This window comes from Osmerus eperlanus, chromosome 18 (assembly GCF_963692335.1).
Source record: "Osmerus eperlanus chromosome 18, fOsmEpe2.1, whole genome shotgun sequence".
Classification (NCBI taxonomy): Eukaryota; Metazoa; Chordata; class Actinopteri; order Osmeriformes; family Osmeridae; genus Osmerus; species Osmerus eperlanus.
Genome location: NC_085035.1, coordinates 9,750,727 through 9,778,475, shown reverse-complemented (window position 1 = coordinate 9,778,475; position 27,749 = coordinate 9,750,727). Strand labels below are relative to the sequence as shown.

At 41.6% G+C, this 27,749-nt stretch overlaps 2 protein-coding genes across 7 annotated transcripts in view; one reads left to right on the top strand and one right to left on the bottom strand.

Annotated features, from left to right (window-relative positions):
* Positions 1-25,368, top strand: part of sema4d (sema domain, immunoglobulin domain (Ig), transmembrane domain (TM) and short cytoplasmic domain, (semaphorin) 4D) — a 132,128-nt gene extending 106,760 nt beyond the window's left edge. For 3 of the 6 annotated variants that reach the window (XM_062484668.1, XM_062484669.1, XM_062484670.1), the window contains 13 exons: positions 4,440-4,585; positions 4,749-4,811; positions 5,498-5,596; positions 5,777-5,870; positions 6,611-6,727; positions 6,849-7,000; positions 7,211-7,386; positions 8,124-8,280; positions 8,964-9,186; positions 9,446-9,561; positions 10,246-10,418; positions 10,601-10,647; positions 17,297-19,802. In XM_062484668.1, the coding sequence (XP_062340652.1) occupies positions 4,440-4,585; positions 4,749-4,811; positions 5,498-5,596; positions 5,777-5,870; positions 6,611-6,727; positions 6,849-7,000; positions 7,211-7,386; positions 8,124-8,280; positions 8,964-9,186; positions 9,446-9,561; positions 10,246-10,418; positions 10,601-10,647; positions 17,297-18,309 (2,576 nt within the window). In that variant the 3' untranslated portion in view covers positions 18,310-19,802. Of the gene's footprint in view, positions 1-4,439; positions 4,586-4,748; positions 4,812-5,012; positions 5,053-5,497; positions 5,597-5,776; positions 5,871-6,610; positions 6,728-6,848; positions 7,001-7,210; positions 7,387-8,123; positions 8,281-8,963; positions 9,187-9,445; positions 9,562-10,245; positions 10,419-10,600; positions 10,648-17,296; positions 20,868-21,216; positions 21,433-21,559; positions 21,652-22,111 lie in introns of those variants that run through there. The other 3 variants (XM_062484671.1, XR_009932709.1, XM_062484672.1) reach the window with 3 other exon arrangements.
* A 181-nt stretch (positions 25,369-25,549) lies between these two features.
* Positions 25,550-27,459, bottom strand: zgc:86839 (Cyclin-dependent kinases regulatory subunit 2-like). Its single transcript, XM_062484742.1, has 3 exons — positions 27,196-27,459; positions 26,523-26,650; positions 25,550-25,949 (listed from the first exon to the last, which is right to left on the bottom strand). The coding sequence occupies exons 1-3, from the start codon at positions 27,252-27,254 to the stop codon at positions 25,906-25,908; spliced, it is 231 nt and encodes a 76-aa protein (XP_062340726.1). The 5' UTR covers positions 27,255-27,459; the 3' UTR covers positions 25,550-25,905.
* Positions 27,460-27,749: the final 290 nt, after the last annotated feature.

Here is a 27,749-nt window from a genome sequence, read left to right as displayed (position 1 = left end):
TCCAGGGAAGATGCAGTTGCGGGTGGTGGGAGACATCCTGAAGCTAGCTAGCTAGCTGATGTAAGCTACAATAACAGTACAGCAGGAGGAGCCATTCAGTGATCTGACGTAGATGGGGCGAAATGACGTAGATAGGGCATTTTTGGGCTCCGCCCATTAAAACCTGATCTGAAAACTGAAGAGAAACTGTTCTTCGGTCTAACTCCACATTTCAGTGCGACAAAGTTTTAGCGCGTTGCACATTTACATTACATTTACATTTATTCATTTAGCAGATGCTTTTATCCAAAGCGACTTCCAAGAGAGAGCTTTACAAAGTGCATAGGTCACTGATCATAACAATGAGATAGCCACAAAACATTGCGAGTAGCCAAAACATGAAGCACACATTGTGAACAACCAAAGTAAGTGCCAAAGGGAAGAACCATAAGAGCATGTAGTTAAACAAGTTACAATTAAACAACATGAACTGCTATAAGTGCAAGTGTACCTGTGAAAAAAAAAGAAAAGCAACAATAATAAAAAACAATATAAGCACATGCTTTCAGGAACTCATTTCACACGTATATAATGTACTTAGAAGCAAAACATGGAATTTACTTTACAGGATCTTTAATGGGCCGCTGTCAGTTCTTTTTGGGCCGGACCGACCAAAAAAAAATCATATAAATTATATCGCCGATTCGGCCCACCGGGCAAATGCCCGGTATGGCAGATGGCCAGTCCAGCCCTGCTTGTTGGCTAGTTGTAACGGTTTTAAATTATTGTAGTCGCTGTGAACTATTTTACTGTTGATTGTTTTTTCTACAGGTACACTCTTGCACTTTTTGAGTTTCATGTTGTTTAATTGTAACTTGTTTAACTGCATGCTCTTATGGTTATTCCCTTTGGCACTTATTTGGTTTTTCACAATATATGCTTCATGTTTTGGCTGCTCGCAATGTTTGGGGCTATCTCGTTGTTATGATCAGTGACCTATGCTCTTGTAAAGCTCTCTCTTGGAAGTCGGTTTGGATAAAAGCAATGGCGTAGGTTTGCCTAGGGTCGATAGGGACTAGTCACGACCAAGTTTGGGAAAGACACAATTGTCCCCACCAATATTTTGTTAATTTTCAACAAAAATATTTTGCACAATATTTTGCCAAACTCATTCGTATTATTATCTATACTATGTTCGTCGCCCACAAAAGTGAAAAATAAATTTCCAAGTTAACCAATGCGCCTCGAGCCTGCAAGACAAGATAATGTCATTTCATTGGCTGAAACTTCGTGACTTGCAGAAAGAGGGCAGTAGTCTGACACGGTAAACTATTAAATATGCCAGGAAATAATAAAGCCTCATATTAGTATTTTGTTTGGTCTCAGCATTGATATTTTTGACCCTTTTGTGCTTTGTAGAAAGGATAATCAAAATGCCACCCCCCAAAAAAGAGGGATATAAGAAGTTTTTTCCCCACCCAGAGAGTAAGTAGCTAACTATCAAGAAGGTCGTTGTTAACTGCTAGCCTTACCTCGCCACCCATTCTACAATGGAAACATGTTTTGAAAGTTGTTAGTGTAGTAGAGCATGTAACTTTTGCTTGTATTAAATCTTTCCTTAGCGTCTGCAATCTTTCGACCAGTGTGTTAGCAGCAGCTGGTCTTGTTGAAGCCAGAAAGATAAAGCTGCTAACCTACCCACATAATGGGACCGTGCTAGTTTAGCCTAGTAGTAACAGCAGGCTAGCAACTCAAAAGTGATATTAACTGGTAATAAGTAGGCCTATATGATCCCTTGGATAGTAATATGGCCATCCCTGTAATCTCGACCAATGTCAGCAGTCAACTAAGCATGGTTAGTGTCTGTATTAAATTGATGAATTACTGTGCAGGAAAAACAGCACCCTGTGGCGGTCGGGGGGGGGGGGGGCAGGCAGGCAGTGTCCCTACTAAAGCTGAGACCAAACCTATGCCCTTGGATAAAAGCGTCTGCTAAATGCATAAATGTAATGTAAAAACATTTGGTGGATCATGAAACAAAAAATATGACAAAGAAGACCCAGGACCGTTGAGCAACAAGAATCCTGTATCAGACACAAAAGGGACAACATTCCTCTCCCACAACTTCAGCAACTGGTCTCCTCAGTACCCACACATATACTGATGTTAAAAGAAGAGGGAATGCTACACAGTGGTAAACATGGCCTTGTCCCAACTTTTTTGAGACTTACTGCTGCCATCAAATTCGAAATTAACGTATTTTTTCTTAAAATGGTACATTTCATAAGTTTAAACATTTGATGTTTTCTATGTTCTAGAGTGAATAACATATGGGTTTATGAGATTTGCAAATCATTATATTCTGTTTTTAATTGTATTTGACAACGTTCAGGTGCGATTTGAAAGGTGCAATATCCCATACCCACTTCATTTACATTTATTCATTTATCAGACACTCTTATCCAGAGCGACTTACAGTAAGTACAGGGACATTCTCCCCGAGGCAAGTAGGGTGAAGTGCCTTGCCCAAGGACACAACGTCATTTGACACAGCCGAGAATCGAACCAACAACCTTCAGATTACTAGCCCGATTCCCTAACCACTCAGCCACCTGACTCCCTAATGATTGATTGTGTAGTGAATCAGTGGATTTGGTCTCAACCTTTCCTTTCAATGTTGTCTAGATTACTCAAATCCAGTTACCCAACATTCCAAACATTCCATTTTGATAGGCCTACTTACAACTCAAGAATACATTTCATTTAGCTTATTGTTACGTTCACACACTTTTTGTACCAAATATAGGCATTCATTGCAGCCAGATGTAAGAGGTTGTTACATGCCCATTTACTAATTTATAAATTATAAGCCCTCAAAAACGATCGGTTACACTATGTGAATCCAATGATCAAAACAGCCCCCGCTCATACCGTCATGTCCTTTTATTAGGCCTACCTTCTTATATTCATAAATGGTTTAGCCTACCATTTGCAAAATAGTTACAAACTATCTCAACTATTATATAAGTCAGATAATATGATTGGTTTCACTCGTGTGAATATGCAAAATGCATTTGTTAGTTATGTTTATCCGCTTTACAAAACACATTTGCATTTTACAATTAAAATTATTGTTCCCGCTATGTCATGATATAAGAATTGCGCTTACCAGTCAACACACAAACGCCCATGTGAAGCTAATGCAATTCATAGAATAAACTTTGTAGAAACCTTTGTCTGAATGAAATACTTGTGCAAGGAGACCCTTGCAACATCTTCTGATAGAAAGGCAAATTACAGCCTTGAAAGGCAGAAAAAAAATAGCAGAATGCACAATTAAGCCAAAACATGAGCAAAATAGCCTTAAATTAGCTTTCCCTGTCATTTGGAAACATTTTAAATACTTGGTGATAAAACACATATCTAGGAAAAATCAAGAAAGCAGAGTCCTGGAATTTGATTGAGTGCAAAGATACAATTTTCTTTCTCTTCACTGGCGCTTCTAGTGTTAAAAACAATCCTTATAAATTGTATTTACATTTTATATTTAAGGAAGATGGTTAGTCAATTCTAGACAGAGATGTTCAAAAATAAGGTTACTGGGCTTTGGAGATCATGTGGGTGCCTCAATCTACAAGTTTCATTTCAAACAAAAGAAAATATATTTCCTATTCACGGTTTAAAGAGAGTTCATCAACACTTTCAATCATCAGTCAGAGCCCTCTCACCCTGATGTCTCAGCATAGTGTAAGGCTGGGTGTCACCCCTGCTCCCACCTATCATGTGCTAAACACTGGAGTTGCTGGATGGAGTCTTTGCCTGATGGGTCTCACACCTCATTGTGTGACTTACTGTTGCATTTGTAGGCATATGTTGATAAGTAAGGGTCAAGATGTGGTCTGATTGGTTGTTCTACAGATAATAGTTGGGTATGATGGGAATTGTGGAGCATTGTTCTCTAGATACTTTATCACCTGAGGGCTTCTCCTCAGCTCTGGCTGCTCCTGCTCCTTCTCCTACCTCACCTTTCACTCTTTCTCTCTCCGATTTACAATAATCATGATACAGTGGCCAATGTCAAACCCTTTACAAAAGCCTAGGAGATGCATATCTCAAGCTGGAAAGGAAGATAAGTTGATACATTATTAACTAGAAATAGCTTGAGGAGCTAAGTATATGATGGCCCAATGTGATTACCTCATAAATAAAATGTTGGCTCAGAGAGGGTATTGGCTTTGAATGTCCAGGAGTTAATGCTCACACATGGCACGGGCATTGCCAGACAGTTCGCCTAATGCAAACCCACTGCCAGGTTCTGCCAGATCTCATTTATCACACTGTCACTTTCTGAGATGGCATAGCCAGACTCACAGACTGCACACCAAAATATTCGAAGTAGAAAGGCATAGACTGCAAGCTCACATACGCACCCTGAGGATCAATGTGTTTTTTCCCCACAGAGGTCAATTTGATAGAGTTCTCTGAGCCTGGAGTTTTCAACTATTCCACCCTACTAATGAGCGAAGAAAAAGAAGTTCTCTACGTTGGGGCCAGGGAGGCCATCTTTGAGCTGAGCATAAGAAACGTGTCCATCAGAAACAACAAGGTACTGTACCATCATCCTGTTCAATGCTGAAGTCCCAACACATGTGCATGCATTGTTTGCAGTACCAGAGCTAACAGACTGGATTGAAATGAGGTACATGAGCTTGAAAAGATTTCCTTGAATAGCACAGTGTTCATTTATTGCTTTTGTAATCACGGTGCAGGTTCAATGGACAGTTCCACAAACCCCAATGATGATGTGCACGGCAAAAGGAAAATCTAAAGAGGTGCGTTTACTACAGTGCATCCGGAAAGTATTCACAGCGCTTCACTTTTTCAACTTGCTGTTATGTTAGTCTTATTCCAAAATTGACTAAATATTTTTTTTCCTACACATTCTACACACCATACCCATAATGATAATGTGAAACTTTTTTTTTTTATCACACGAACATGTACGCTCCCCATCCAACCTGATGGAGCTTTAGAAGTCCTGCAAAGAATAATGGGAGAAACTGCAAAAAATAGGTATGCAAACCTTGTAGCATCACACTCAAAGACTTGAGGCTGTAATTGCTACCAAAGGGGCTTCAACAAAGTATTGAGCAAAGGCTGTGAATACTTATGTACATGTTATATTCTATTCTTAATTTTTGCAAATCTATAAAAAATATTAAACAAACATTTTTCACTTAGTCATTATGAGGAATTGTGTGTAGAATTATGAGGGAAAAATAAATTGAATCCATTTTGGAATAAGGCTGTAACATACAGAATGTGGAAAAAGTGAAGCGCTGTGAATACGCTTTCCGGATAAACTGTATCTCACCACAGTATGATTTGTTATAAAAAACATAACTTTTATGTCAACCTGTTATCCGGATCGACCTCCACATTGCTCTCTGTCTGTCAGGAACCTGTCAGATTGCCGTCTCAGGCAAGTTTCAATGTTTTATGCAATGTGTGTTTGCAGACTGACTGTCTGAACTACATAAGAGTGCTCCAGGTGTTGGATGACGACCATCTGTATGTCTGTGGAACGCACGCTTTTCAACCACTGTGTGACTACTTGGTAGGTGTAGAAGAGTGCTCATGGCCAGACCAGGGTCATCTCTCCCAAAAATGTCCTAATAATTGAGGTGTCTGAGATTAAGCCTGGTCAGAGGAAAGGAATTATCTGTAAAAGAAAAAAAAAGAAAACATTTAAGTTTTGTATTTGAAAGTATTGGAAATATTTTTTTTTCTCTCTCAGTCTCTCAAAGACTTCTCTCTGGAGGGGCGAGCAGAGGACGGACGAGGGAAGTGTTCTTTTGACCCCTCTCAGAGCTTTACTACCGTCATGGTCGGTGAGTGACCCCAATTTCGCAAACACCATCTTTTTCCTTTGTTCAAAGCCCTAAACACATTCTTAATTCAGATTTGATCATGTTTTTGGAAACTTAACAGAAACCTGGTTTAGGAGGATAGCTGTCAGGTTGGAATGAAGAGCACAGTCGCAGATGCAGTTTAGAGTTTTTAATGGTTCTGATTTACTTCAATCACGTAAAGCAGTCAGTCATGACCACACACTGGGTCAAATAATAATTGAGGCAAAGGCAAACTTAAAGTCCATCAAGACGATTGGTTCAAGGGTAATCCACAATCAAGGTCAAGGCACAGTCCAGGGTCAAGGTACACAGAGCAGCCAGCACAATCGAAGGTTCCAGGTAGGGCAAGACAAAGGAGAGGTCAGAGACAAGCGGGGTTCAATACCGTGAAACAAAAGAGAGTCCAAGCGAACAGTCCAAATCGCAATCCAAAATCCACAGTCGGGGCAAGCAGGGTCCAGCACAGGTAAAGAGTTTCCGTAAAAAGTTTCCAAGTGAGGTAACGCCCGTAGCACACAAACCATGAATTAGCACTGACAAACAATTCAGGGTTCCTTTTAACCATGGCCGTTCACTTCCTCACAGCTGAGCCGGCCTTGTTCTGACTCCTTAGTGCCCTCTGCTGTCCTGGAGGGCACGCTGTGTGTTGAGTCGTGACAATAGCCCATGCAGACATCATGATTTAATAAGATTTGTTATTATATTTCCTTGTTATTCAGATGGAGAACTGTATTCTGGGACAGCTTATAACTTCTTGGGAAGTGAACCCATTATTTCTCGATATTCCTTGTCACAGAGTCTGTTGAGAACCGAATATTCCACATCGTGGTTAAATGGTAAGATGGGACACTAATTCCCCTTAAAATTGAGTCTGTCAGTTTGCGCAAGTTTATATCACACTATCTCTAGCTTTTGCCATACACCAATACAATTATATCTCCTTGTGACTCCACACAGAGCCTAGTTTTGTCTTTGCCGATGTCATCCGGGAGGGAAAGAACAGCGCAGATGGTGAGGATGATAAGATATACTACTTCTTCACAGAGGTGTCGGTGGAGTACGAGTTCTATGGAAAGCTGCTGATCCCTAGAGTAGCTCGTGTCTGCAAGGTCAGGACCACGTCACGCACCGCCCCTTTTTTCTCTTCCTCACACTCTCTTCCACTCTCTTTCTTGTATGTTTGTCTCTGTATCATCCCTCCATCTACCCCAGCATTAATTTAATTGACAGCTATTAAACAGCTCATGTACAGCCAGAAGTTTCCTCAGACCAGGTGAGCACATGGCTTGGCGTTTCTGTGTGCTTTTATTTGCTTATAGGGGGATCTTGGAGGCCAGAGGACTTTGCAGAAGAAGTGGACCTCCTTCCTGAAGGCCAAGCTGGTGTGCTCTATGCCCGAACTCAACTTTGTCTTCAATGTGGTCCACGACGTGTTCATCCTCAAGACTCCCGACTGGAGGCAGACAGTCATCTACGGGGTCTTTACCTCCCAGTGGTGAGTCAGCAGAGAATGGAGGGGGTTCCAGAGGGAGTTTGGTCTGGAAAGGTTTCCTTACCTATACTGTGGCTAACAGGACGGGCCCCACATACCTCCAGGACATCATCCAGCCATACGTAGACACAGGTGCTGATTAAATAAATATTAATACTCCCACTCCCACCCTGCAGTGCTTCCCCTTCCATGTTCCACAGTAGTGTGACATCCGTGTTCAACTATACACTTTTCCATCCCTACGGTCCCTCCAACGGGGTCTCAAGATGCCCTTCTTCACCAAGCTTCACCAAGACTAATTAGTTCAGTGCACCAAAAGCAGCGTACCCTTCTCTGCATGTTGTATTTTAGTTCATACCACTGTCTAGCAAGAGACAGCAGCACCAACAACATGATTATGTTGCATTACAATGTGACTTCTAGGTCTACGATATTTTGCTGCTCTGTACTATGCATTTGTAATTGATATGTTATTGTTGGACTGTAATTAGGAAATTATTATTAGTGTTCACCGTGCCTGATAGGTGAGATGTGGTTACTTTGCTCGGTGGCTAGTAAATAAGGCTGTTCCCTGACTGACCACCAAAATACTGTTCATCTGTATTCGTCAGTACTTCTGAACCTTGATCTTCTGCTGTGCTTTCTATATGCACTATTTGTATGCTGCTTTAGATAAAGCATCTGCTAAATGAACAAAATGTGAAGAGTCATGGTGATGTATCTGTCTTTGTCTGCCCCAGGGCGAACGTAGGTCTATCGGCAGTGTGTGCCTACAACATGACCTCGGTGGAGGAGGTCTTCTCCAAGGGGAAGTACATGCAGAAGGCCACTGTGGAGCAGTCCCACACCAAGTGGGTGAGGTACAATGGTATCACGCCAATGCCACGCCCCGGAGCGGTAAGAACCATTGCCTACCTCATGACCTGATTGATGATGTCAAACAAAACAAATGCGCCTACAACAGAAGTTGTGTAGGCGCATTTCCAGAGAAAATAAAATTAAGACACTGGGTCTTCAGAGGCTCGGATGAAGGAACTGTAAAAAGATTTTTGTCTTTGTACATCCAAACTGAGCAAATGTAATGCTTCGTTCGTTTGCAAGCCATGATGTCTCTCGAGGATAAAAACACTTCACGGTCGTAGCTCAGTTTCTTATGGGCGGGCCAGATTCTCTGGGCGGGCAAAGCAGAGAGAAGGGAGGTAACCTTCCTCCTTGTGACATAACAAAGAGGAGATTTTCAAACAGAGCAATTGAGCCTTCATTTTCTCAAAGGCGGAGAAGAACACCCAGGGCTTGGTTTACACCTATCGAAAATTCTAGCCAATGGGGGACCAAAGGCAGGCTAGGGGAACTCATATTAATGTTAAATAACCTCCTAAAGTGAAGTTTTCATGTCATGTCACCTTTAATGTAAAGTGTTGCCCTTTCCCACATTCAAAGTTTAAATAGCTAGGTTCATTTTCACCCAAACCAATAAAAGTCATTTACACAAGTCTCCCACAAAGCCATGTCTCCTTAAGAGGATTCCGAGACACGTGCCATTGCATTCATCCTTTTCCTCCCTTCCGTCCATCACACAGTGCATCAACAACCAGAACCGCCTCCGGAACATCACCAGCTCGCTCCACCTGCCCGACAAGACCCTGCAGTTTGTCAAAGACCACCCCCTGCTGGAGGACCCTGTGCTTCCCATTGGCAATGGGCCTCAGCTCATCACCAAGGATGTGAACTACACCCAGATTGTAGTTGAGAGGGTGCGGGCACTGAACAACAACGTCTATGACATAATCTTCACTGGAACTGGTAGGGAACCAGACTGGAGCTTAGGCCCAATGCCTTCTAGAACCCTCATAGGTGTTTACCATTGTGTGAAATTAAATTGTATATAGTATATACATTTCACATAATGGAAAGCACATTGTTTGTATGTTTCTTTGCACCATAGTTTGTAAGTTTCTTGTGCAGATATATACATAGCTGTATAAAACGCCTTTATTGTGTTTGTATGTAATAAAACCTTTTCCTGCCCCCTCCTTCCATCAAACACACACGCACCATATAGATAAAGGAGTACTGCACAAGTCTGTAGTATATGAAGGAGAGGTCCACACTGTGGAGGAGATCCAACTGCTTCAGAATTCTGAACCCATTCAGAACCTGCTGCTATCATCACATGGGGTAAGAGAGACAGAACAGGCAGAAATGCTATGGATAAATGTTATTCAACAGGAGCAAAACAATATGAATTTCAATATTATTAATCCGGTTTTCCAGGCTAGACCACTTCCAGGACTAAACCCACAATGTGGTATGCTTTTAGCCTTAATCCTTAGCTGAAGGCCTCATCTGTTTATAGGATGCAGAATGGACTGACATAGCATATACTATGTCTGCCTTTTTAGGCTGTGTCAACAAATTGGACCTACTCACACAGTCTCCTTTATTAAAACTATGCCTGTCTCTGAGGCAAATGTCTGAGAGACAAAAAATGATTTTTCGACTGTGAGTCCAAAGGTAAATACATTTTCCAATTAGTCTATCATTGTTTCCTATTCGCCAGTGTGTCAGTGGTCTGACATATTAGCTGTAATGTAGACATTGAATGCAGTAAAGCTCGGTGGTAGAGCATTAGACTGCAGATTAAGAGGTAAAATCAAATCAAATTTATTTGTATAGCCCTTTTTACACGCAAGCATGTCACAGAGGTCCCAGGTTCGAATTCCCCTGTACGCTGCTTTGGATAAAGTTGTCTGCTAAATTAATACATTACTATTGTGTTTGCTAATGTGAGACTGTGTATGTGTGTGTGGATGCGTGTGTCCTTGTGTGTGTGGGCATTTGTATGTGTATACACGTTCACAGACTAGGTCTATCTACGCCGGCTCCAACTCGGGCATAGTTCAGTCTCCAACAGCCTTCTGTGAGAAATACACATCCTGCGAAGACTGTATCTTGGCCAGAGACCCGTACTGTGCCTGGAACCCAGACACTGCAGTCTGCATCAACATCTTCCACACCTCAACCAAAACACACCGGTAAACACCATTCACCGTCAAGTTATCAACACAATGCAAAACCAACACCTTTGCCTTCATTTTTGACAAATGTTTGCCTTTTTTGTCTGCAAGTTGAGATTTTTTCTCTCTGACTTAGGACAAACCTTTGTCTTCTCTGAATACGTGATTATGTAAAGTCTGCTGGTTTTTACTTTTTTCAGGAACTTAATCCAGAGTCTCAATGGAGATGCAGACAAGTGTCCTTCATGTAAGTTTAACCTTTTAAGGAGTGAGTTCTAAATATTACCGACGCTTCCACCAGTGAGTTATTTTTCCAAAACGGAAGCTAGCTAGTTTTAGTTAGCTTCCGTTACCTAGCAACCTAGCATAATACTCGTAGCAATGCTACTACCTGCTAGTGTTACTTGTTAGCCTCCTAATTGTAAATTTTGAAGCCATACTATAGCGTTTGTCATATAGTTTTTGTCTATCGGAAAATAGTCGGTTGGAATGTTCAGAATCACACATGTGTGACGGTACTCTGTGGGGCCCGCTTTCAAACGATCACATATGTGTGACGCTACTCCTTAACGGGTTAAGGATGTCTTGTGTGGGCAGTTGGAAACACTCCAGGAACTCTGGTGACTTGTTAACAATTGGCTGATGAAGAAAAGTTACATGTCAGCACTCATTAGAGGTAGCACAGTGCAAGTTGGTGGCACCTGTTTGGGCGGTAAATGCTAGGACTGATGAAGTACTGACTACCCCCAGAGATCCCGCTTGATGGCATCCGAAGCGGAATCAGAATAAGAATGTGAAAAGTGGATTTTGAGGGGTATAGCTCCATAGACCTCCATTCAGTCGCACTCGCTCGTTAGTGCCCTCATATGGAACCAGAGTGGAACTGCAACCAGTTCAGAACCATGAATTTTCCAGAGTCGCAGCAGAGCCTGTTTAAAGAGAGCCTGTCCACTCCCTATTAAGCCATTACGCCCCATTGTACCAAATTTGGTTGCAGTTCCACCAGATTTCCACTGGGGGTGATCGCGAGCGAGTGCATGCTGAATGGGAGTCTATAGAGCTAAACGGCTAAATTTGTCTCTTTCGCCTGATTGTCGTTGAGAAATCTCAGATTTGATTGTAGTTTTTGCATGTTCAACATGGATTATAGGTCGAAAGTTGAATGAACGAGTACTTATGTCCTTTCGATTTCTTACAGGGTGAGTCATTGTTGCCCATATCACGCTAGCATTCTGCTAATGAATGCTGATTGGTTAGTGAAGGACTGACTACGACCAGAGATCCCGCTTGATGGCATCCGAAGCAGAATCAGAATGTCAGAGCATTAGCAACATTAGCAACATTAGCAACAACATTAGCAAGCCAAAACTCTTTATAGCATGTGTATTGACAGGGAGAGCCTAACCTGTCAGCTGTGTTGTCGATGCCTCGAGAGAAAAAAGGAAGTGACCAGAGCTTGCCGTAAAGCAGTATCTCTGGTCGTACGATGTGTATGACGTCATTGACATTTTAAAAGGCTTTTTAGAACAGAAAGGCGACTTTAAAAAAACACCCAGCAGTGTGTATTATTTTTGCTTCCCCTTTCGAATTCAGTATTCAAATTACTAGACAAAAAATTATATCCTGAGAAAAGTGGATTTTGAGGGGTATAGCTCCATAGACCTCCATTCAGTCTGCACTCGCTCGTTAGTGCCCTCATATGGAACCAGAGTGGAACTGCAACCAGTTCAGAACCAGGAAGTTTCCCGAGAGTGACAGTTCTCCCTATATTAGACAATAGGTGCGTTCGACATGGACTGCGGCTGCATGAAACGACCGGCGAGAGTAGCCACTTGCAGTCGGGGAGTTAAAAACGTCTCTGTAAAGTCGGACATTCCAGCGTCCCATGTCGAACGCACCTATTCTCTGGTCGCAGTTCTCCCCATATTAAACATTCTCGTAGACGGGCTCTGACAGCCCTCACTGACTTCACATAACGGTGCGTTCACACTGCAGCGGAGCGGGCGGCGCGTGGCGTCGGCTTCCAATTAATTTTAAATTAAACCAGGCGTTGACGCTCACGTAGGGCATTGTGGGAAGGCGAGCGGAGCGGAGAGGAGCGTTGCAAGTTGTATTTTCTCAACTTTATGTAAATCAAATCAAATCAAATGTATTTGTATAGCCCTTTTTACACGCAAGCATGTCACAGAGGGCTTCACATACGCCCATAGAACTGCCCCTCAACCAACCTAAACCCTCAAGGAAGACAAGGAAAAACTCCCAGAAAAACTCCCAACAGGAGAAAAAATTGAAGAAACCTTGGGAGGAGCAATTCAGAGAGGGATCCCCTCCTCCAGAGACGGTTGGTGGGAGAGAGGAGCAGAATACAGGCTAAACATAGTCATACAGTGTCAATGGGTTTTGAAACACCAAAATCCATTGTTCAACTTTATAGATGTAGGATAGGACCGGGAGACTCGTGACCAGGTTCAGCGTTGGGCAGATGCTGACAGCTCAAACCCCCCACACCACAAGGGATGTGTGTGGGGGGGGGACAGAGAGAGGTGAGCAGGGATTAGAGAATGCCAGGATCAGCTAACAGTTACAGTCATAATAGAATGAGATCCCCACCGGTCAAGTGTGGACTAGTGCAGCAATTTAACAGAGCAAAAAGGGGTATTTGATGCAGCCCCACACACCAAGACAGCGACAGCCCCCCTCGGTTGGAACATGAAATCTGTTCCAGGGGAATGAACTCTAAAATAAGTTATACTTATAGAATAAGGATGAAAACAACCCGTCCCCCGTTGCCTCCAACTAGTAACAGAAACAAAAAAAGTAACAGTATACAGCAACGGAAACTGTAACAGTAACAATATACAGTAACAAATTTACTTTATTTGTAACATCTAGATGTAACATCCAGATGGGGCAACATGAACATATAAGCTATAATTACAATTTAAAAGTTACATGTGATACACACATAGGCAAACACACACCCCATATTTACATAGAAGTAAATACACACATACTTACCTTTAACAATCGTAGAATTGACTAAACAAGAACGTTTTTAACCTAATTTTAAATGTCGAAACAGTATCAGCCTCCTTAATTCAGACGGGTAATTTGTTCCAGAGAAGAGGTGCTCTATATGAGAACGCCCTACCTCCAGCAGTTTTTTTCTTAATTTTGGGAACCACCAGATAGCCGGCATCTTGAGATCTAAGTGTCCTTGCGGTGCAATAGGGTGCAAGGAGACCGGAGAGGTACAGTGGTGCCAATCCATGCAGAGATTTGTAGGTTAGTAGTGAAGTCAGCTCTGGCTTGGATAGGGAGCCAGTGTAAAGAGACAAGAGTAGATGTTATGTGATCAAACTTTCTTATTCTAGTCAATAGTCTAGCAGCTGCATTTTGCACCCGCTGTAAATTTTTTAGGTAGGTAATTGGGAGGCCAGAGAACAACACATTGCAGTAGTCCAATTGGGACGTAACAAATGCATGTATTAGTTTTTCAGCATCATCCTTTGAGAGGAATTTTCGTATTTTGGCAATATTACGTAGATGGAAAAATGCAGTTCTGGTAATTTGCTTAATATGGTACTCAAACGAAAGGTCTAGGTCCATTGTAACTCCTAGATTTTTTACCAGCTGGCTTTGAGAGACTTTGATGCCGTCTAGGTCTAGGGTCAGATTGGATAAATTATTTCTGTATTTTTTAGGACCGAAAATTTGAACCTTGGTTTTATCCGAAATTAAGAATAAGGAAATTTGCAGTCATCCAAGTTCTCAACCTGGAAACACATTTTTCCATAGCATATGGAAATTCTCCAGACTTTATAGACATATATAGCTGAGTATCATCTGCATAACAGTGAAAATTTACCCCAGAGCTTCTAATTATGTTTCCTAAAGGCAACATATAGAGTGAAAATAACAGAGGGCCTAGAACTGAACCCTGTGGTACTCTGTATTTTACAGTGGAGCTCCTGGATGAGCAGCCATCATAGTGGACATATTGTGATCTATCAGATAGATACGATCTAAACCACTGAAGTGACGTACCAGAAATCCCAACATAGTTCTCCATACGTTCCAGGAGAATCTCATGATCCACAGTGTCAAAAGCTGCACTTAGGTCTAGAAGAACCAGGACAGAAATAGAGCCCGCGTCAGAGGCTAATAATAGATCATTGACTACCTTGGCTAATGCAGTTTCAGTGCTGTGGTGGAGACGAAATCCAGACTGTAGAGGTTCATAAAGCTGATTTGAGGAGAGGTGCTCAGTGAGCTGTTGTGCCACAGCCTTTTCTAAAATTTTGGAGAGAAATGCCAAATTTGAAATTGGCCTGTAGTTGCTAAGACAACCTGGATCCAGGTTTGGTTTTTTAAGAAGGGGCTTAATAATAGCTTGTTTGAAATTGTCGGGGACTTGGCCAGTTACAATAGATTCATTAATAATACTAAGCATGGGTGGTCCAATAATAGGGAGAAGTTCCCTACAGAGTTTGGCAGGGAGGGGATCGAGAAGGCAGCTAGTGGGTTTCGAGGAGTCTATCAGCTCGATGAACGCTTCCATAGAAATAGGTGAGTGAGTGAGAGCCTCAACATGCAGCATGCTTGGTACAGGGGAAAGTTCAGTGTTGATGGCCACTCCTCCAGGACGAGTCTGTAGTTTGTCCCTTATTGCATAGATTTTTCTGCCTTCCCACAGGTCAAAGAAATCTAAGAAATCATTGGGAGAGAGATCTGAACTAACACAGAGTGTACTTTTCTTAGTGAGTTTTGCAACAGTATCAAATAGGAACTTAGTGTTGTGTTTGTTCTTACTAATCAACTTAGAGAAATATTCTGATCTGGACCTGATGAGGACTTGCTTGTACTCCATTTGGCTGTCCTTCCAGGCCAGGCGGAAAACCTCCAATTTAGTGGTACGCCACTTACTATGTTCTAGTTTTCTAGTGGACCTCTTGAGAGTGCGGGTTTCCTCTGAATACCATGGAGCCAGTTTGTCTTTTCTTTTCCTTGGTTTGAGTGGGGCAACAGAGTCTAGGGATAGCTGAAGAACCATATTCAGATCCCTCGTTTTAGCATTTAATGATTTATTTGGGACGTCAAGTGCTTCTAGTGCAGCGGTTAGAACACTAGCCAGTTCCAGAGCTGTGTTTGGGGTTACGCAGCGGCTAGTAGAAATATTCTGAGTGCCTCCAAGGCTCTGGCAGAGGTCCATTTTGAAGGTAACCAGGCAATGGTCTGATAATATGGGATTGTGGGGGTGGACAATGACGTCACTAATCTTGATTCCCCGCGTGAGAACTAAATCCAATGTATGCGAGTGAAGATGGGTAGGTTTGGAAACCACCTGAGTGAGACCTGTGGAATACATTAGAGCAGTAAAGGCCTTACTTAAAGGATCTTTTGGGTCATCCACATGAATGTTAAAATCACCCATAATTAAGATGTTATCAGTATATGTCACAAGATCAGCACTAAAATCATACTATACAAAATGAGGGGCGTGAAAACGCTAGCGTTGACCAATCGGATTGGTTTCTTGTTTCTTGTAACGTAGCAACTGTTGGTCATGGTAAACATTTCTAGGTTTTACAATTTCAAGATGGAGGCGAAACTTATCGTATGTGTCTGCACACCCAGTTCTGTTCAGAACAAAGTTACGTAATGTGACGAGCCTGAATTTAGAAATTACATTAAACTAATAATGCATGTTGCAGGGTTTCCGACGTTGACAGTGTCCCTAGTGTGTTTTTATACTTTTAAATTCAGTCTGGTCACATTACGTGACTGTTCTGTGTAACTGCTAGCTTGCTAGCCCAGTCTACAAACGACTGGTTGAGTGACCGGTGGCGTAACATGTATTCTACTGTAATCTTGCACAAGTAAAAATTCTGTATTTTTACACAAATGTTGTGTAAAAGTGGTATTTTGATCGATATTTGTGACGAGCCTGAATTTAAAAATTACATTAAACTAATAATGCATGTTGCAGGGTTTCCGACGTTGACAGTGTCCCTAGTGTGTTTTTATACTTTTAAATTCAGTCTGGTCACATTACATGACTGTTCTGTGTAACTGCTAGCTTGCTAGCCAAGCCTACAAACGACTGGTTGAGTGACCGGTGACGTAACATGTATTCTACTGTAATCTTGCACAAGTAAAAATTCTGTATTTTTACACAAATGTTGTGTAAAAGTGGTATTTTGATCAATATTGTGAGTACATGAACCCAAGTCTGCACGCTTGGTCATGACTACAACAGTGACCTTAGAGAACTACAACCCTGTATTAACTTTTCTAACACTCCCCCGAGCGTGGTGTACTGTTGGAAGGCAAGCGGTTCAGAGCGTTAAAAAACGCTGCAGTGTGAACGCACCGTTAGGCTTACGTCAGCATCATGCCTACGGCAACTCGCGAGGGACAAAACACCCTTTTCCGTTGAACATAGAAAGGTCTGCTACAGTAGGCTATCCTCAGGATTTGCAAGCTAGCTAAACTTATACTATATCTAAAATATTTTTGTAGACATAACAATGGATTTTGCCACTAAATGAGTGACTTGGCTTTATTTCTGGACATACTATCCACAACAGAAGTTAATGGCATTAGCTTAGTTATATAAGCATTGTTCGGAGTTCTATTGTGTTTGTTCTGTGTGTAATGCTATGGTCTGTAGTTTAGATAATTTGAGTGTTCACCCTGATTGTGAATGTTGACTAGTTAGATGGCTATCCAAGCTGTCCAATGTGAAAGGGGTCCTTGGTAAATAAACATTCGGCCTATATTCCAGTGTGGCCTAGACTCCGATTTACAAAAAAAAAAGGCAATTCTGGTGGGATACGGATTATAGAAAATACGGCAAGTCATGCATTCTCACTGTCATGCTCTCCTCCCTCCAGCTCTATCTCTCTCTGTGGACGAGTACCAGTCTGTGACTGTGAAGCTATGGAGCTCAGTGGAGCTGCCCTGCACAGTGCGCTCTAACCTTGCCCAGACCTTGTGGATGGTGAACGGCAGTGCCCTCACCGAGGGCTCAAGGGGTTTCCACCTGCTGGGGGACATGGGTCTGCTTATCCACAGCGTGGCCCCCGAGGACCAGGGGTTTTACGAGTGCTGGTCCCTGGAGACAGCGGCTGGAAAGAACTTCACCCGCTTACTGGCCGGTTACATGCTGAGTCTGGGGAAGGCCCCTTCCCAGTCCAGTCACTCCACGGTCCCTCTCAGCTCCAGGCTCTCTACCCTGAACCACACTGAAGGTAATCGTCACGGTAACACTGTCCCACTAACATCAGCCCCTCCTGGCTTTACCGGCTTCAACTCACCCTCACTCAGCGCTTCATCACTAACTCTGCCCCCTGGCACGATCAACAGCAGCAGCACAACCAAGTTCCTGCCAAAGCATCTCACCCCCAGCTCCAGCACACCCCGCCTAGAGACGCCCGGCGACCCTGCCACAGAGTACCTGCAGCGTGACAACAGCACCGCCCTCCTCTTCCTCTTTCTGCTTTTCTTCCTGCTCTTCCTGGCGGCGCTGGCCTACAACTGCTACATGCAGTACCTGCCGGAGACGTGCCTGCGACTCCGCGCCGCCATGCTGGGGAGCACCAAAAAGCCCCAGCCAGAGTATGTGGCCTGCGAGGCCGGCCATGGGCTCATGGAGCAGGGCGCAGGAGAGAAGCTGGACCTGACCAAGCAGCAGCACCACCCCCATCCTACCCAGAACGGGAAGCAGAACCAAAATCAGCTGAGAGCTCTGAGGGACACCGGATATGAGACAGAACCCGAGTATGGTAATGGCAGGGTCCCTTCCCACAGCTATGCTGACGAGAGTCCGGGGAAGGAAAAGCCCTTTGACGTGGACTGTGTGTCCCAACCAATAGAATATGCTGATGCAGACGAGCCCTTCTGCTAGACTTCATAGTCTTCCTTTTTATATAGTAGTTCATAGTTTTCCTTTTTGTTTTTTAAGGTTTAAGGTTTGTCCTTTTCTGATACTGTATGCGCCTTCTATCTTTCCTAAGCCCAAACTAAGTTTTGTGTTTGGGAAGCGCAGATGCAGATGACTTTACATTAGGTTTGTATACAACTCTTCTCTTCTGTTATTGTCTGGCCCAAAGCAAATCTACTATGTATTTCAGACAATGTCTTCCTACGGTCTAGCACATTTTTGTCAAAAGTTTATTCCAAATTGGAAACATTGTTTTATCAAATTGGTAAGTTAACTTGATGTTTTCCACATTGGAGTTGCTTGTAGCTTAATCATAATTTTTGTATAATGGATTTTTAAGGCTTTGTTTTTTCATAATTTTGTTCTGTAAATAAGGCATTTGGATGTGAGTTGGCTGCTTTCCATCATCTTCAACATTCTAGTACATTATTTTATCCTCAGGGACTGTTTTCTGGTTCTCTCTTGTTCGTATCTTGCTTGAGTAGCATCACACACGGCCTGGTGCATTCTCTCACAGCGGGGGTTTAAAACAAAGGGTACAGAGCTCAACAGACAAACAAGCACCAATGACTGTGAAGGGTTGTGTACTTTTGTGTAAAAGAGCCGAACTTAAATGTTAATATGACCATAATAATTGTGTAGCAGTATTGGAAAAAGTAAGGCCTTTACATCAGAGGTTTTTATCAATCAGAACCTTTTTTTTACTGGAAAAAAATGTACCATGGGACAAAGATTGAATGGGCCCCACTTTTCTGGAAACTGCTGTAAATCAACTCTCAGACCACTCTCTGAAGCACACAGGCATCAGAATGTTTCCTATATGTGTCTCTGTGTCTCCCCTCCACTTGTGTACATTTCGTTTCTGAGAACGTTCTGAGATTAACTCTGGGAACAGGGCTCATACTCAACACATCACTAACCTGTGGCCAGTGTCACATCACACGTTGAACTGTAGAAATGTTCTATATCTAAGAAGTGAAAGTATGAACATTTCAGTTTTCTTTGTATTCAACATGTGCCCTGAAAGCAACCAGATGTTTTATGTTTTTATATTTTATTTGACGAAGCTTTGTTTTAGAATCTTTATTATTTAAGTGTTGAAGAACACACTGCATTAGAACCTTACATCTTTGTTTCATTCTTTGCATTGTTTTGGTCCATTTCACTGAATTCAAGGAGTACTTTGTAGTTCAATCCTAGACTCCCCTTCTTTTTACTCCCTGCATCTTTCATACCTGTCACTTCCTGTCTGGCTATGATCCTCAGAGAATTCTTTCTCTCCATCACTCCCTTCCCGTCTTCCCTTTCTCACAGCTTCCACCACTGCTGCTCCTCTTTGTCCTGTCGACACCTCATCATCCCTGTCCTCTGGAAGTAGTATTCCTTCTGTCCCCTCTTCCACCTCCTCTTCCTCCTCCACCACCACCTCCTCCAATGGGTCTGGGGGTGCAAAGGGTTGGGGGGCTAGTGTGAGGCTGCTGCCTCCTCTGCTGAAGGACCAGGCCTGGGGGATTCAGGCCCAGGAGGCCTTCCTGCTCTTCTGCCTGGCCTTGGGTGAGTGGTGCCTGTGACTATGCCACTTCTTTGTCTCTCTCTCTCTACCTCTTATTCTTTCTGCACCTGCATGTGCCCCCCCACCACCACCCATATCCATCCCCTACCAATCAACGTATCTAACCCTAACTTGAAATGTGTGAAGTGACTCAGAGCAAGCTTGTGTCTTTGAGCTGTATGTTCTGTAGTATATGAATATTATAGTATATTAAGTTCTCATTAACAGCAGGTACAAAACTGAGTATTTCAGTTATAGAAAACATAGAGGAAATCGTTTTCCTCAAACTCTGAGTTTAATTAACCAGATCTTCTCAAAGGTCTCGGTTCCATCGATTTAGATATTTGCACGTTTTTTGTATTTTTTATTAATAATTTTGTGTTTTATAATTGAAAAACCTGAAACCTGTGATTTTATTATTATTAAGTGGCTTCCTCAACACAAGCCTAGGGATGGAGAAGGATGTCTCTTCAGGAGAAAGGGCTTTTGTATGATATTCTTGTAAGCCTGTAGAATTGTGTCACTTTTGAAGCATCGTTACTGTTTTGTGTGCCTATATAGTGTAAATACATTTGTAAATATAGACTATTCTGAGATGTACATTTGATGTACAGACATTTTTGGTCTATCTGTTGGTAGGGAGGTTAAATAAACCTTAATTTCAAATGTTACTTGAACATACTTGTTTGTTTATTCTGCTGACTGATGTTGGTTAAAATGCCATGGAAAGAATGTACATAAATACATGGCAAAGTAACTGAGGGGACAAACATTTTAAATAAAGGTAAGCTTTGATTCAAGGACGTTTTGAACCCAAACCTGGACATCAAAATGCCCAACTGTTATTTATAAAAGATGTTTACAGAGACAAAACTTCCATCTTGAGTACACAACAGAGGCTCGATCTCAGTCCATAAATGTTCACAACTTCAGGGACCAAGCCAGGGGAGGATGAATCCAAATCGCATTGGTAATTTACATAATTGTATTTTTTTAGCAAGACACTGGAGGTGAGGCCATAGGGTTACAATATATACAGTACAGTATTTTCACAATTTTGCTTCTAACATGTAAACCTTCTTTGTCAGTCATAAAACAAACTGAAACACCTTGTCTATTCTTCCCAGTGCAAATATTTAGTGTCAGAACATGGTAACTGATTTGCAAGTTTAATTACTATTGTGATCAACATAGAATTATGTCAAACAAATAATATGTTAAGCAAACTGACCCACAGCCTAAATGCCAACGTGATATGTGTGTATGTCTTTTCCACTAAAATGTCTGAGGTCCATATGAAGTCCCATTCTACTCTCCAGGTCCCAGTGACATCCACATTCACTGGCAGGTGAACGGGCAGAGGCTAGAGACCCCCATCACTGAGCACCGACATCCGCTGAGCCAGAGAGAGGTGCTGCTGAGCAGCTGGGTCCGAGAGGAATCTCTTGGCAAAGAATCCCACTACCGGTGTGAAGCCACAGCAGGAGATGCAGGAAATGACACTTCTGAGATACATCTCCGCCTTACCAACAGAGGTAGAGGTCTATGGCTTAAGTACTAGAGGAATCGAGAATAAAACCTTTTTTTCCAGATAACTTGATTAATAAATCTTCCCACTGTATATAATGTACTGTTATAGTAAAGTGTTGAGCTTATTGACAGACGAAGACAGCACAGCTTCCAAAGACATGAGCCAGTGGATGGGGGCATTAACGGAACATGAAAAACTGCTAAAAAGATGGAAGAAGGCTTGGGTAGGTTTGCGTTTACTTGAGTCATATATGCTCCTAACACATGTTCTAATCAAAATGTCCTCAAACTCAAGCAATACCTTGTACAGAACCGGAAAAAACATATTGTTTAAATTGAATTGCATATGCATTAGCTACGACTGCAGAAGCTGCAGTGAATTCATGCCAGCTTTAAACCTTGAGTGGCTGGAAATAGAGTACTGTGGTCTAGTTTGGTTTAAATTGAATGCTACAGAGAGGCGCAAGATTTATCTATACTTCAGTTCAAGCAAGACATTGACTGCAAATTACCAACTTTACTGTTACTTCATTGTTTTTTGAGTTCACTTGAAATACAGTGTACTGTATCAACAATTACGTTTAACTGAGGTAACTTCAAATTGATGACCAGTCTCAAAGAGTAACTATGTCTAAGATGTTTTATATTTCGCCTTGTTCTGGTTGTCTGTTTCTCCCTCTACAGGAGAGCTGTGATGGCCAACGCGTTGTCTGAGGACTGGGCAACTTCCTCATTCATTGTCTCAGTATTAGGCCTTGGTGGACCTGACCCTGGGTCACACAAGAATGTTGCAGACTATCTCATGACATGATGGTGTGCTAACATTGCTGTCGAGACACCTAAAGCATGTCATCCTTGACATGTGGCTAGTATTCACCTGGTAGTCACAGTGGTTTATGCCTCTCCTACCTAACAGGGGACATGGCTGATTAGCTGGTTGCCTCAAGTTGAGGAAGGGTCTGCCTCACGAGTTAAAGTGTTAAAGTGTGTAACTAAAAGTGACGGACTGGATCGAATTCTGATAATAGCCTACCACCATGCAGTGACAGGCTGCCTAAGTTTTGCAATTATTCTCCACTGTTTATTTTGTTTTTAACTTGTGTGTCTCAAGCACTGCGTGAACAACCACAAACAACAAGTTTTTGATTATTTATTTATTGTTTTTAGAAAATCAATTGTGATGAGCAATTGTTTTGTCTATGCTCTGTGGTTTAATAAATAATAATAATTCAAATAAAACTAATAAAGGAATTAATGTATTTACGGTGCACAGAGGAGTTTGACCAGTATTTCCCCCAGCGCACAGAATGTTAAATTCTGGTTTTTATTACAGTTTATACCAGGGATCCCCAAACTACGGCCTGCATTTGGACCGGCCCTCTGAACAATGCCAGACATAAAATAAATAAATAATAATAATTCATTTCAATAGCAATGATTATGAAAAAAGGTCATTACGATAGTAATAATGCTCTTTTAATATGCTATATATCCCTTGATATGTACGGATGTATGGTGCATAACAAAATAATAAACTAATCTAGCATAATGCATACAAATGACTAAATGTAATGTAAAATCATAATAAAATCTCCACAATATTACTGGTAGTCACTCCGGCCCATGTAATTTTCTGTTACAGACTGACCCGGCCCCACACTAAAGAAAGGAAAAATTATCTGGCCATCGCAGAAAAAAGTATGGGGACCCCTGGTTTATACTGTAGATTAAGATTAATGCCACTGTTAACGGATATTGTTTCCTCATCAGATCACTTATGTCGGGGTTAAGGGGTGGAGCTGGATTGTAACTGTCAAGTTGTATCTGCTAGGGTACCCTTGCTCCATCTTAGAGTACAACGTGAGATAAACATTTATTAAACACTTTAGTGGTGTATGATTTTGGTCACAGTTCAGATCTGACATTAACCCTCTGTGTTGCAACCCAGTGGCACCAAGTCTTCCTTAACATCTATTATTAGAAAATACAGAGCTAGAAGTCTAGAGCCAAGTCTAGAGTCAAGAGCTAGTATTCCTCTTTACAGAACCTCTCCAGATCATCCAGGGTCCTAGGTCCTCCCTTGTGCATTCTTTCAGTGGGATTTAGATCACGGGACTGAGATGGCTGTGGCATAAGAGTCTTTTTGTATGAATTTGTACGTGTTTGCGATCATTTCTTCTTCTAAAAGATCCAACGGCAACCTATTTTTATACTTTCTTTCAATGGGCAGCCATATTCAGATTTAAAATGTCCTAGTATTTAAAGGATTTCATGATGCCATGTACCCTAACATTTCCAGGGCCTTTGGTGGAAAAACAGCCACACATCACAGAACCTCCACCATTCTTAACCGTTGGAATCAGGATATTTTTTGTATAACCATCCTTCTTTTTACACCAAACTCATCTTGAGTGTTTGTTGCCAAATAGCAACATTTTGTTTCATCTGACCATAGAACACCGTTCAAGTATTTTATTGTCAGATGCACAGAACAACACAAGGTCAGACTGGGCATTGAAATTCTTAAGACAAGATGACGCAAGCACCTGGCATAACATATAAGTACACAGAACATAAATTACATCTATGCTAAGCTAAATAAGTAAACCTTAAATATAAATAATACAATATATTAAACCCTAAATACACATAATAACCTATTGCTAACCCTATAAACCTATTCTAAACTAAGTGAAGTACAGTGAAGTACAATAGTGCAATATTACTGATAGTGCAACCAGTAGCTGAAAGTGACAGTGTGTAAAGTATCTAGTAAGAAGTGAATCAATGACCATGTCAATGTCCATTCAGGAGCCTGATGGCCCTTGGATAGAAAGTTTTGTCCAGTCTGTGTGTGCGCGACCGAATGCTGCGGTAGCACCTGCCAGAAGGCAACGGGGTAAAGAGACTGAAGGATGGGTGGTAACAGTCTCTTAGAAACCTGCCAGCTTTCCTGAGGCAACGTGTGTGGTAGGTGTCCTGTAGGGCTGGGAGCTTCCTGCCGATGATGAACTCAGCAAAATGGACCACACTACGTAGGGCCTTGCGGCCCCTGTCTGTGCAGCTCTCATACCACACTGTGATGCAACCAGTCAGAATGCGCTCTATAGTGCATATGTAAAAGTTAGTGAGGATGACTGAACACCAGGCACTTTCATTTGTGGTGAGATGATGGGAAAGGGCTTTTTTCTCCAAAGGCATAAAAAGGATGGTTATACCAAAAATATCCTGATCCCCAGGGCTAACATCTTGGTGCCAGATACCACAGCACCCCTTCAGAGGTCTAGTGGAGTCTATGCCTTGACGGGTCAGGGCTGTTTTGTCTGCAAAAGGGGAACTTGCACAATATAAGGCAGGTGGTTGTAATGTTATGGCTGATCTGTGTGTATATAAAATGTGTTTGAAAGTCAGCTTTCTAGCTATGCTTACCTGGAAAACAGATTATTGATTAAGTAGATTATTGGTACCTAACACAAGTTAACTACATTGGACCTGCTTTGGTCTAAATAAGATCCATTGGCTCTGGTCTGAATCTCTGAGGTAACCACACCCCATTATTTTGAATACATTGAAATAGATGTAGCATGAAATAAATATGGCATTACGAAATGAAAGTCCCCTGAAATAATTACAAGTAATCCTTTGAACAATGTAATTATGAAAGAAATTACCTATTCATCATTGTAACTATGTTGTCTGTTTTGTATTTTTATAGGACAATTTATTTTAAATTGACTTAAAGGGCATTTCTAAGTTTTGTGTCAAATTTAGCCAAATCAATATTCCCAGAAAAGATAGCTTGTCTATGAGTGCCATCTAGCGACATGAAGCAGCAAAAACATTGTCATGGTGAACAGAAATATATTTATCTAAATATTTTATACATGCACTCTACACTAATGCATATCAATTGAATTCAGCATCCAAACGGCTTTCATAAATAAACCCTGTATGCCTTTGTGCAAGTCATCAAGTAATTTTCCCACTTTGAATTTCATAGTTTTTTTGTAACCTCAGTGTGATTTGTCTTGAATTTAACACTGAACATTTAACACTCAATATAACACTCTGAACCTGTCTCTATTCAGTCAGAAAATACAGAATATTTGATCTGCTGCATGACCTATAGATCATAGTGAGAAAGGAAAAAACAGTATGTGAATCAAGTTGCAAAACCAGTTATGACCAAACATCTGTGGATATACCTATTGCACTGATATGACAAAATAACTTTATTTTACCATAAAACAATATTACTAGAGGCACGTATTGTAGTATACAGTTATATCTGAAAATATTAGCCCTTATACTCCAAACCCATGACAGCAACAATATTTTCCACAAAATCCAACTGAGCTCTTGTTGCTGAGAAAAATCCAGCTAATGCACAGCTGACAGCAATGTGAACGTTGGCAAGTATTCACTGAATACTACATTCTCAGCTAGGAATGTTCCAGAAAGACAGCATCAATGTTCAATCAGTGCTTCGGTAAAGGCCTTCTAAACAGCAAGATGTGAGGCTCTGATGGAATGCAAAAGACAAGGGATGGTAAAAATTAACAAGGAGATAGTAAACGTGTTGTCCCCCACCAGTAATTTAGTTTCCCCCCTTGGGTTAGTCAGTGACTAGACCACCACCTAGAAGAAGCAGTCAACATTCTTGTGTGACCAATTAACACATGCGTAGTCCGATTACACGGACAAAAAATAAAGCTTAACCCTTGTGTTATCTTCGGGTCAGTCTGACCCATCAGTCATTGTGACCCACCGTCGTATTGCGACAGATTTACCGCATACAAAGACAAAGTGAAGCATTTTCTTTTAACCGTTGGGCTGTCTCAGACCCCCCACATTGCAAAGGTTAAAAGAAAATTATTTTAATTTGTTTTTGTATTGGGTAAAATTGGGTAAACACAACGATGGTTCGTTATGAACCTTTGGGTCATGTGACCCGAAGGCAGCACGAGGGTTAATGTGAAAAACATTGTTATATTAACATACATTTCCCTAAAACTGACACGACTCTATTAGCCGAGAAAAAACATGTTAGGAATATATTGCAGTACATTAATGTTTTAAGGGGTAGTGTACAGACCAGGCTCATGTATCATGTAGTGTACCCATCCAAGTGATTGTTGCACACCAAGTCTTCTCCACTCATCCTCGGTCATCAGGTGTGATTTCGGTACTTGTTTGGCTAGCTCCCTAGGCAACACAACGTGTCTGAAATTAAATAACACAAAAGTGACCTACATTTCATCCAGAAACATTCGTAACCGAAATAAAAACACACCGCCTATGACTTCCACAGCCTCACCTGTAAGTGTCAAATACATTTACTAACTAGTTGGCAATTAGTCTACAGTAGCAACGTAGTGTCATGCCAGGAACAAAGCTGGTCTAGCTTTATTTGGAATTCTAGTAACTTGCTAACTTTACTAGCTAGGTAGCTCTAGCAAGAGACTACCAACTAGTGTTGTCTTCAGTGTCAACTTATTTACAAGTGTGAGTCCCTCAAGTTTACCATTACAAATAGGATGCCCTCTTGTATTATCAAAAATCATTGTTACGAATTTGACTGGCTACGTGTAAAAGTTGTGAAACGTTATTATTTTTTATTAAATATCCCACCACGCTTGCTGAACAATGATAGCTTGCTAACTAGCTACAGTACTGTAGCATTTTGCTAGCGGATTTAGCCATCAGAACCTTAGCAAGCTATGCTACAGTAACACTGTGACTAGTAGCAAAGTGAATGCATCATTTACCTGTACTCATAATGCTCGTCGTTATATTTGTCTGAGTAGTAGATTTGTTTGTGGGCCATGTTATCAATTAAACGCTACCAGTGGTGAGGTTCAACAAAAGCTAGCTTGTGATAAAATAAGAAGTAACGACTGCCACTTTAACACAGGTTTGCCTTGCTGCTAACGATAAGATTTGAAACCTACGGTTACAAAGCTATTTCATGCTTCTGATTGGATGAACATATCATATGACCAGCATTCTCAAGCTCATGCTCTGTGCGCGAAGGAAGAATCAGACGCGAAGAGAGCAAGCCAAGCTGTGGCTGTTTTTTTATTGGGTGTGCTCAAGCCGTCGGCGAGAGCACAACCTTTGTTCTCTCACATATATTATTGCTTTTCAACTTCTCAGTTCTTCCGCCGTTTTTTGGCCTTTAACTCGTTCTGCATACTTTAACCGATTCCTACAACTTTTGTATCAAAACGTTCAGCTCCTTCAGGAGATGATGGCTATGACTTTTGGTATTTCTCACTTTTATACTTTTTAAGACATTAAGGTTTTTGTGCAAATTATTCTC

Bases quoted from the DNA above. Each gene is read 5' to 3' on its own strand.
- zgc:86839 (XM_062484742.1), bottom strand. From the start codon at position 27,254: ATGGCCCACAAACAAATCTACTACTCAGACAAATATAACGACGAGCAT. The intron at 26,651-27,195 runs GTAAATGATGCA...ATTTAATTTCAG, and splicing joins GACGAGCATTATGAGTACAG to ACACGTTGTGTTGCCTAGGG. The intron at 25,950-26,522 runs GTCTGTACACTA...GCATTCCATCAG, and splicing joins CTACATGATACATGAGCCTG to AGCCTCACATCTTGCTGTTT.